Source organism: Lipotes vexillifer, unplaced genomic scaffold, assembly GCF_000442215.2.
Source record: "Lipotes vexillifer unplaced genomic scaffold, Lipotes_vexillifer_v1.1 scaffold1145, whole genome shotgun sequence".
Classification (NCBI taxonomy): domain Eukaryota; kingdom Metazoa; phylum Chordata; class Mammalia; order Artiodactyla; family Lipotidae; genus Lipotes; species Lipotes vexillifer.
The window spans coordinates 160,602-171,339 of record NW_006778097.1 but is presented as its reverse complement, the minus strand read 5'-3'; the positions used below and the strand labels follow the sequence as shown (position 1 = coordinate 171,339).

At 50.9% G+C, this 10,738-nt stretch overlaps 1 protein-coding gene across 1 annotated transcript; it reads left to right on the top strand.

Annotated features, from left to right (window-relative positions):
* The first annotated feature begins 4,331 nt into the window (after positions 1–4,331).
* CATIP (ciliogenesis associated TTC17 interacting protein) lies at positions 4,332–10,050 on the top strand. Its single transcript, XM_007451431.1, is given in 10 exon segments — positions 4,332–4,356; positions 4,530–4,622; positions 5,012–5,212; positions 5,511–5,566; positions 5,734–5,820; positions 6,011–6,178; positions 7,854–7,978; positions 8,950–9,026; positions 9,362–9,450; positions 9,670–10,050. Coding segments are annotated over 10 exon segments (1,302 nt in total).
* Positions 10,051–10,738: the final 688 nt, after the last annotated feature.

The window sequence follows — 10,738 nt, the reverse complement described above, 5'->3', positions numbered from 1 at the left end:
TGGTGACTTCAGGCATGAATGGATCCAGGGATTCAGAGGCATCTTCATCATTCAGCTCTGCTTTCTTCTATATTGATATTGTTCTCTGTCAGTCTTTCTCCCTATAATGGAAAGATGCTCTCTAGAAGTTCCAGGTTTATGGGCTATAGTTCATCAAACATAGCAGAACCTCTAATAGCCCCAGGGATTGAGTTTCATTGGTTCAGCTTGGATTATGTGCCTAATGCTGAACCAGTCATAGGAGTTAGGGTAATGGGCTTCTCTGACTGGCCAGGTTAGGTCACGTGACCACACCTGGAAAGGCAGTGTCAGACCCAACTGAAACACAGTGCACCGAGAGTGGGGAAAGGGTCCCCCAGAGGAATAGGGGGCCTGATACCAGAAATGATGCAAGGCAGCAAACTCATAAGCTTTCCCCAACAAGGCCACTTATTTGGAGGCTATTAGAAGAGTTAGACGAGAAAGGCATATGAAGTCACTTTGGAAAATGCTACATGTGACTTCTGGTGCTGTAATTCATTACAGAGAAGAAATGGAGGTAGACACATGGCCTCAAAGGTGTTTGAATAATACGTAGTTTAAAAAATTACCTGGGGGTTGGGCTTCCCTGGTGGCGCAGTGGTTGAGAGTCCGCCTGCCGATGCAGGGGACACGGGTTCGTGCCCCGGTCCGGGAAGATCCCACATGCCGCAGAGCAACTAAGCCCGTACGTCACAACTACTGAGCCTGCACTCTAGAGCCCGCGTGCCACAACTACTGAAGCCTGCGCACCTAGAGCCCGTGCTCCACAACAGGAGAGGCCACCGCGGTGAGAAGCCTGTGCACAGCAACAAAGAGTAGCCTCCGCTCACGGCAACTAGAGAAAGCCCACGTGCAGCAATGAAGACCCCACGCAGCCAAAAATAAATAAATAAAATAATTTTTTTTTTTTTTTTAATCCTGTAAGCAGTTCGTTTTCCCCTGAATCACAGGCTGTCTCTCTCTTTTTTCTAAATCACAGAAAAGGAGAAAGGGAGGGGCAGCCTTAGAAGTTCCCAGGAAGGACAGAGAACAGGATAAGTTGTACAAGAGCCCTGTGTGTCCACATGTGTGTGTTGGTGAGGGGTTGTCCTGGTCCTCCCAGGCCCTGGCCACAAATGGAGCCTTTGAAAGCAGGTGGGAAGCTAACCCTGATGGTCAGTAAACCCTAAGCTTGGGCCAAAGGCAGGACAAGGTGGAGGAAAGAGAGAGGACTTGCACTGGTCTGGATTTGAATACAAACTCTGACACTCCGTGGGTAACTCCAGACATGGGACTCATGTCACCGAACCTCCTTCTGGAGTGGCTGGGAGACCCAAATGAGATGCACAACGGTGTTCAGTGAACAGCAGCCTCTTTTTCCTCTCACTGTTATTAATAAACTTAGTGCTAGTCTATTGGGGACAGTAGGGCAAAGTGATTAAGAACATGGACTCAAACCAGCCCATCTGGGTTGGAGTCCGCACTTTCCGTTTATTAACTGGGTGACCTTGGACAAGTTACTGAACTCTTCTGTGCCTCCACTTCTCACCTGTCCAATGAGGATGATGCTAACACCACCTTAGAAGCTGATTGTGAGGATTAAGTGACTTACTACCTGCAGAGCTCAGCATATAGGGTACCCTCTCTACGGTAGTGGTGGCTGTTCAATAGATGTCAACCCCAGCTGCTGGGAGGGAACAGGCTGTCCATGTCACAGGCTCAGAAAGGCATACCTGCCCAACACAGCCACATGGCTAGTATGTCAACCGCTCCAGAGCATCCTTCCCCTGGCGTATCAGGCCCTAAGTGGGGATGGTAACAAGGGTCCTTAACAGATCTCTTCCAGATGGTTAAAAAAATCGACAACAAACTGGATGTTGATCCTTCTGTGATCCACTTTTCCAAAATGCTCTCTCCTCTAAGCAGCTAGCAGGAAACAGCCAGCATCAAGCAGGAAGGAATCTGGGGGGAGTGAGAGAGTTGAGAACATGGGCTCCCAGGAGTTGGGAGCCTGTGTGGATCGGCAGGTGGGGGTCCTATGCAGCTAGAGGAGCCTGACCAAGGGGAGGTGAGGGGGACCAGGGGTGACAGGAGAACTCTAAAGGGTAGAGGGCTCAGGGAGCAAATTTTCCCTCAGGCCAGGAGTCCGGAATAGCTGGGATGGGGGGGCACAATAAGGAGGGGGACTATGTGGGCACCCCTTATAGAGCATCTAAAAAATAGCGGTTAGCCTCTTGGTTTTTTTGGCCATAAGGCATGTGGAACCTTAGTTCCCAGATGTGTGATCAAAACCGCGCCCCCTGCAGTAGAAGCACGGAGTCTTAACCACTGGACCAGCAGGGAAGTCCCTGCTTCTTTTTTTTTTTTTAAACTTTGTCCAAATCAAAAAGATTTTGTTAAACTTTATGTAATTCACATATGAAAGCAATAGGGTTTGCTTTCTTCTCTTAGATTTTATTTAAATCATCTATTTTTATTAACTTTATTGAGATATAATTTACCTACCACAAAATTCACCCTTTTAAAGTATACAATTCAGTGGGTTTTAGTATGCACAGTCTAATTTTAGAACATTTTCAGCATGCCCAAAAGAAACCCTGTCCCCAATGGATGCCACTCCCTGCCTCCATGCCTTCACCCTTCCCCCACATCAAGCAACCACTAGTCTACTTTCTGTCTCTATAGATTTGCCTGTGCTGGACATTTACACATATAAATCATACAATATGTGGTCTTTTGTGACTGGCTCCTTTCACTCAACATATTTTCAAGGTTCAACCATATTCTAGCATATGTCAGTCATTCACTCCTTTTTATGCTTGAATAATATTCCATTTTATATATATATATATATATATATATATATATATATATATATACACCACGTTTTGTTTATCCATTCATCAGTTGATGAACAGATGGGTGTTCCACTTTTTGGCTATTCTGAATAATGATGCTATGAACATCTGTGTATAAGTTTTTATGTGGACAGATGTTTTCAATTCTCTTGGGTATATACCCCAGAGTGGAATTGCTAAGTCATATAGTAACTCCACATTTAACGTTTTGAGGAACTAACAGCCTACTTCCCAAAGCAGTTGTGAGTTTTCTTAATGCCACAGGCGGTGGTTCACGTGCAGAATTCATTTTGGCTTTTAAAAATTAGAAGTCAGGGCTTCCCTGGTGGCTCAGTGGTTAAGAATCCGCCTGCCAATGCAGGGTACACGGGTTCGAGCCCTGGTCCAGGAAGATCCCACATGCCGCAGAGCAACTAAGCCCATGCACCACAACTACTGAGCTTGTGCTCTAGAGCCCACAGGCCACAACTACTGAGCCCAAGTGCCACAACCACTGAAGCCCGCGTGCCTAGAGCCTGTGCTCCACAAGAGAAGACACCGCAATGAGAAGCCTGCACACCACAACGAAGAGTAGACCCTGCTCGCCAAGACTAGAGAAAGCCTGCACACAGCAACGAAGACCCGACACAGCCAAAAATAAAAATAAATAGAATAAATAAATTTTTTAAAAATTAGAACTCAATTTCTTAAAATGCAAATTTTAAAACATAAGCATTTTTAAAACTTTTAAGTTCAACTTAGTCATATCATTCTAATCATAAATCATCTAATGTTATTACTAACTTTTAAGGGGGCTTTAATTAATAATTGGTTCTCTTTACAAAATTAGAACTGCCATAAATATGTTTATGCCATATTTATTCATTCTATATATTCTACTTCCTTTTTAAAAGCAATTGACTGGGTTTTCTTTGTTTTTTTTTGGCCTCGCCACGCAGCATGCAGAATCTTAGTTCCTCCACCAGGGATCAAGCCCTTGCCCCCTGCAGTGGAAGCGCAGAGTCTTAACCACTGGACTGCCCAGTGGCAATTGCAATTGCCAAAAGCAATTGATTGGGAAAAATAAGTAAAAATATTCTCTAAAAAGATTTTTTAAATAAATTGACAAACCAGCTTCCCAAGTACTTTTAATGCAATCTAATAAACGTAAACATATAAATATAGTAAAATTTAAGGTTTTTTAAAAGAAGTTTTGGTTCTACTTACAATCCCAGTAAGAATTGAACTTCAAAGTACACTTTTAAGGTCATTCTAATGATCCATGTCATCCCCCCCTGCCTCCTAAGAATGTCAAATGCTCCCTCTGCTGGACAATACCTCAGGCTTGGGCTGAGCCGCAGAAGCCACAGTTCCTACCAATTCTTCCAAGGTCTGGGTGTTTAGTGAAATGGGTTGATGGCCCTTTAAGAGGCGGTAGCTAGCTCCCAGTTGCCATGGAGACAGCTGGATACAAACTGGGCAGCAGGAGGCAGCATGTCTTCCAAAGTTCAATCCACAGGTGAGAAGAGGGCTGAGGAATTTGGGGTGGGGACCTGGAAAGGGGTGGGGCATCTTCTCCCTCATCATCCACCCTGGGGTGGCCTTGGAGGATCCTGCTACTGGGACCCCTACCCCACCCCTGTCCTTCCCAGGGTCCGCCATCAGCCGTCTCAACCTCTCTTCCCTCCCTAGGCTTCAAACCCAAGGATCACCAGACCTCAGCCCAAGAGAGTCTGCCACCCCCAGAGGCCAATGCTGAAGCCATTAACTTCCTCAACTCCCTCCGTGAGCCTGGGCAGTGCGGGGGAGGCGGGGGGGCGGGGGGCAGAAGTACGGACGGGAGGGAGGAGAGAAAGCCCAGACCTGGCCACCCCCTCTCTCAGCCTTGGTTCTCCTGGGACTCACAAAGGGTGTGAGGCCCGTTAGTTGATATTCTTCAAGGGAAGACCCCAGGGACACGGTGTGGGTAGGGACTGGTGGGGATTGGGGCGGCGGAGTCTTCACCTGCTGACTGCTGTAGAGGCCAATGGAGGGGAGGCAGGAGCCATCTGGGGGACGTGGGATGAGGAGGGAGTGGGTAGAGACTGTGGGCGCACTGGTGGCCGGGTGGATCCGAGAGTTGAGACCTAGGAGCTGGGGCTTTAACTGTCCCCACGGGACCCTCACCCACCCAGGGCAAGAGGAGCTGCTGATGCTATTCTTCTCGGAGACTCTGGTCATGGTCTCGGACACAGGGGAGCCTCAGGGAGAGCTGACCATTGAGGTGCAGAGAGGGAAATACAAAGACCAGTTTGGTGTCATGGCGTCCCTCCCACTCGTGCATGCCTTTAGCCGCGGCTTCATGGACAAAATACTCTGCGGAAACTCCATTCTGGGTAGAGCTCCTGCTGCCTGACACCCTCTACCCCCACCCTTCCTCCACTGCCCTCCCCCTCCCACCCCCCAACTCCCAGGACCTTCACTCAGGACCAATGCTTTGACTTCACCTTGGTACTAGAACGAGGCAAAGAGAGTGCGTGGGACATGGGGGTTAATCACAGGGAAGTTAATCACAGCCTTAGTTTTTCCCTCGGGCCACCCTACACCTGAGTCCTCCAGCCCGGGCCACCGCCTCCCTTCCTGCAAACTCCAGCCTTGTCTCCGGTGACAGCAGTGTTCACCTCCTCCCCTCAGGCTATCTCTCGTGGAAACTGGAGGTTGTGGAACAACATAATAAGGAGTTCATCAAGGTACCTCCTGGGGCCCCAGCCTTGACCACATATGGAAAGTTTTCTATCCAAATTTCCCCTCAGTTTTCTGATTTATGAAGGAGAACGGACAAGGCGACCTCTGGGGGATCTCGCTCATATACGATCCCGTGAGTCCCTGATTCTCCCCTCCATGCTCCGGCCCTTAGTTCCACGTCCTCCCCATGGAACGGAAGATGAGTTTGCTGAAGCAGGATGATCAGCTGGCCGTGACCAGAATCATCAAGGAGGGTGAGGTAAGGATGAGAGCCAGGTGGGAGCCATACTCTATATCCTCTTTGGAACCAGGAACAGGGGACAGATGGTGTCAGGCCAGGAGCCTGGACTAGGGACCATATGGACTGGACCATATGCTCAACACCTGTCTTGCCCAACCTCCCTCCACTTCCTGGCTCAAGGTCCCTGACCCAGATTTGTCCTGAACAGGAAGTGAAGACCGAAGTGACTTTCTTCCCCTGGCACTCCATTGCGGGCTTCATCTCCCAGGCTGCCAACCTGGTGTTGCTGAGGGTGATGGCCTGGCGGCAGACAGTGCCCAGCAATGCCCGTTTCCTGGCCTTGGACACCGAGGGCAAACTCTGCTATTCCACTTACGTGAGGGGTTTCCCTGGGTGGGGAATTGGTCTGGGGTGAACCAGAAGGGGCAAGGAGAATGCTGAGCTGGGAGAAAAGACAGCTCTGTGGAGTGGAAGAAGGAGTGGAGTGGGGATAAATCCGGGGTGTGGGGGTGAGACTTCCAAGAGCAGGAGAAAGCAAGACCACATTTGTTAGAGGGAAGACCAAGTGTGAGGCAAGTGCCATGAGCGAGAAGGACCAAAAGCTGGGAGCAGTGGAAGAAAGCAACGCTTTTTGCACAAAAGTCAGTCCAGGAAAAATAAACATCGTAGGGGGCCACTTTTTTTTTTTTTTTTTTTTTTTGTGGTACGCGGGCCTCTCACTGTTGTGTCTCACTGTTGTGGCCTCTCCCATTGCGGAGCACAGGCTCCGGACTCGCAGGCTCAGCGGCCATGGCTCACGGGCCCAGCCGCTCCGCGGCATGTGGGATCCTCCTGGACTGGGGCACGAACCCGTGTCCCCTGCATCGGCAGGCGGACTCTCAACCAGAGCCACCGGGGAAGCCCCACAGGGGCCACCTTTAAAGACATATTTTTTTAAGATCAGGAAATGTAACATCTCCAACTGCACTTAAAAATTATTTTATTATGTCTCAACCCTTAAGGGTGTTTCTTATTTTTCTCTTATTTTGGCTAAACGTTCATCATCAACCTACCTAGGACTTCCTGTAATATGTGATTTTGAAGCCATGCCTCTGAACACAGACTTTGGGGGCTGATTTGACCAACTTCGTAAATGACACTCTCATCTTTTCTATCACAAACATGACAAACAGCAATGTGTTTGATACAAACAGGCACATACCATTTCCCCCCAATTTTCTTTGAAATGTTTTTCTTATGTTAGCAGTTTTCTCCCTGTTGCTGTAGCTGTAACAGGGATTTAATTTTTTTTTAATTATTTATTTATTTTGGCTGCACTGGGTCTTCGTTGCTGCACTCGGGCTTGCTCTAGTTGCGGCGAGCTGGGGCTACTCTGCTGTGGTGCGCAGGCTTCTCTTGTTGCGGAGCACAGGCTCTAGGTGTGTGAGCTTCAGTAGTTGTGGCACGCGGGCTCAGTAGTTGTGGCTCGCAGGCTCTAGAGCATAGGCACAGTAGTCGTGGCAGACGGGCTTAGTTGCTCCGCGGCATGTGGGATCTTCCCGGACCAGGGCTCAAACACCTGTCCCCTGCATTGGCAGGCAGATTCTTAAACACTGCACCACCAGGGAAGTCCCCAGGAATTTAAATTTCAATTACAATGGGCAGCTTGCAGGGGCCTGAAGCAGTCATAAATCTCAGTCTAGTCCCTCCTCAGTGTCCCACTACCCCCTCCCCACAAATAGCCCAGCCTCCGCCCTCACCCACACTCACACCTAGTTGGTCATCCCTATTACAGAATCTGCCAGCTAGAAGCACTTGGTCATGAAGCTGGCATGGGGACGGGTTGGGGCAGGAGCAGGGTGGAGCTGGCTCTCTATGAGAAAACCCCAACTTAACCTGGGGGTGCATCTCAAATCTTGGGGCGCCTAAGAGTCTGGACAGCCAAGGGCTGCTTATCACTGGTGAACAAGCAGTGAAGCTATAACCTGGAGAGAAGGGCTAGGGTGAGATGTGTGGGGAGGCCCCGGTGGGAATCCACCTCACCTCCCTCCCTTCATTTTGGTTGCTGCCAGCAAGGCCTGGGCTCCCAGACGATCCAGGTGGGCCATCAGCAGGTGGAAGTGTTCATTGTGGAGCAGACTGTACACTCGGAACAGGGCATCCCCGTGTCCTGCCAGTTTTACCTGCTCTCTGATGGGTGAGCTACTGACGGTGGGGCGAAAGGGGCAGTATTGAGCACGAGCATGGGAGCTCAACCTCCTGGGCCTGGTCGGGGCAAAGGGAGAGTCCTGATTCTCGGGATACCACCAGCTGTTGAGATCTGAGTGCACCTGCTTTCTCCACTCATTCACCCTTTTTCATATATTCACTCATTCTCCTGATCTTCACAATGCCTCCCAAACCTCACCAAAGAGCCCTGAGTGGCTGAGGAAGCCAAGGTCAACTCCACAGGGCCTAAGGCGGAGCTAAAGCAGCTGCCACAGGTGTGGGTGTAATACTGAAAAACACCCAAGTCTGAACAACTCAGCACTTGATAAAATCAGCAGACTGGGAGAAGCATCCCAGCACACTGCCAAGCTGTCGCCGGCAAAGTGCAGGCACCAAATCCTGAGAAAATTCGGGAGGGGAAGAAGCATTTGTTTCTTGAAATTTCCAAAGAGGTATTGACAGAATCACTATACTAGAAACAAAAAAAAAGCAATCAGAACGTTGTGGGCTTTCCTTATTTCATAATTTAACTTGTTTCTATTTTGAGTATCACATAGCAGGAGGCTCCTGATTCTTTTTATTTATTTTAAATTTTTTTGGCCACGCCCCATGGCTTCTAGGATTTTAGTTCTCTGACCAGGATTGAAGCCAGCTTCTTGGCAGTGAAAGCTCGGAGTCCTAACCACTGGACTGCCAGGGAATTCCCTCGTGATTCTTTTAGCGCTCACACCTCTAAATTTAGTCTTGCACACGTGCACACATCTCCAGGGTAGGAAGAGTCCCCAGTTTGAAAAGCAGGAGCCATTATCTGGGGATCTAGAAATGAACAGGACCCTGGAACTCAAAGACAAGTGGAGGAGGGGACGAGGGGGACAGCAGTAAAGGGAGGCCCTCAGAACACCCTTCAAAGGAGTGGGCTGGTCTAGGAAGACTCACACCTTCTTCTGTGTTGCACTCCAGGCACCTGGCCAAGAGGATCCAGGTGGGCTCCCCGGGGTGCTGCATGATCACCAAGGTGCCCATCTTGAGGGAGGCGGGTGAGTGAAGCCCCTGGCTGGTGGGAGAGTGAAGGTGAGGTGAGGAAACCTGGAGCCTTCCAGGGTGCATGGGTGGATTGAGTGTACCATGGCCCCGGATCAGAGCCCGAGATGAGATGGAGAAGTTTTGCTCTCCAGCCCCTGTCTCCAAGGCAATTCAGGGACGATCATTTTGCTGGGAACCCCCTCCAGCAACTTCGCCCATATGGCCAGAACCCTGGGGTTTTACCTGAGCCTGCCCAGAACTGGTGTTCTTGGGCATCCCTCTGTATGTGAGGAAGGTTCTGCGGTCGGAACAGGCACGCAGCCTTCCTCCCACCCGCACCCACTCCCAGATGATATTGAGCCTCACCCAGTGTTCGAGAAGAAACCCCTGGTGTGGGAGGAGGACATGGAGCTCTACTCGAGGTTCGTGGACCGGAAGGTGAGGAGGGGCCGCAGCCAGCCTGAGGTCCCCATCCCCCCATCCCTCTGCCCAGGGCATACACTCCACCCTTACTGATCACTTTTTCTGCCCGGTTGAAATGCATCACCCCTAGGGGCTAGGGGACTCCAGCGTCCCCAAGCCCTCCATGGGGCGAAGGGGAGGGGAGCTCCTGGGGCGCGGGGGTCCCGGGTGTGGCTCAGGCTCGGACCCCTCCAGGAGGAGCTCCGTCTCAGCCACAACAGCTATCTGCGGCAGCACCCCGAGGCCCAGGCGCTCATCTCCGACTTCCTGCTCTTCCTGCTGCTACACCAGCCGGCCGATGTGGTCACCTTCGCCGCCGAGTACTTCGGCCCCTTTGCGATGCGACGCCCGCCCACTCCCGCCTTGCGTTCCTCCAACCGGCCCTGCCCCTTCCACGAGCTGGAGCCGGAGGGCCTCGAGGGAGAGGAGGGCTAGGCGGGCAGCAAGGCGGTCCCCCAGGGCCCAGCAGGCCGGGGCGAGGCAGGAAGACAAGGCGTCCGGGCTGGGCTGGGGCGGCACGCGGGCGGGAGGCACCCGGGAGGCGCGCTTTCCTGCCTGCGGTTTTTATGGGAATAAACGGGGCCCTCCCGAGGCTTGGCTGTGAGCCGGATCCTTCTCTGGCCAGCGTTTCGTGTCTCGGGCTAATCATAGGAACCCTGAACAGGGTTTATCAAGCGATTTTCAGCCTTTCTTCCTAGCTGTTATTATGATCAATATCACTATTTTACAGATAAAAAAACAGAGGTATGAAAAGATTGAGTAACAGAGTAAACACGTGGGAAGTAGGATTCAAACCTGGACGTTGGATTCCAAAAACCCACACTTTTAGTCACGAGGTTAGCCGCGATGGAGGGGCGGGGCCTTTGGCGCACAGAATCATTATAGATTCCACCTAGCATAATTGCCCGCTCCCGCCAAAGAAAAAAAACAGCCGATGTGTTCACCACTGACCTTGCTCATCACCCCCGAAGCTTTCCAAACCCTCTCTCCCTACCCCATCGCCAGCTCTCACACACCACCTCCTTCCTCCCGGTTCCCACTATACGCAGGAACCCGCAAACTGTGTGGAGGGTCCCCAGTTAGCAATAGGATGGAAGGCAGTCATCACCTCCTTTAGGTTCCTTGCTTAATGACAGTTCTGGCCAGTGGCTTGCTCCTGCCCAATACTGGCCGCAGCTCAGTAACAAATAGGAGGCACCCTCCCCTGAGGCAGATGGTAATGGGCCTGCAGGCTCCATCCTTCCATCTATTCATTCCTCCCACC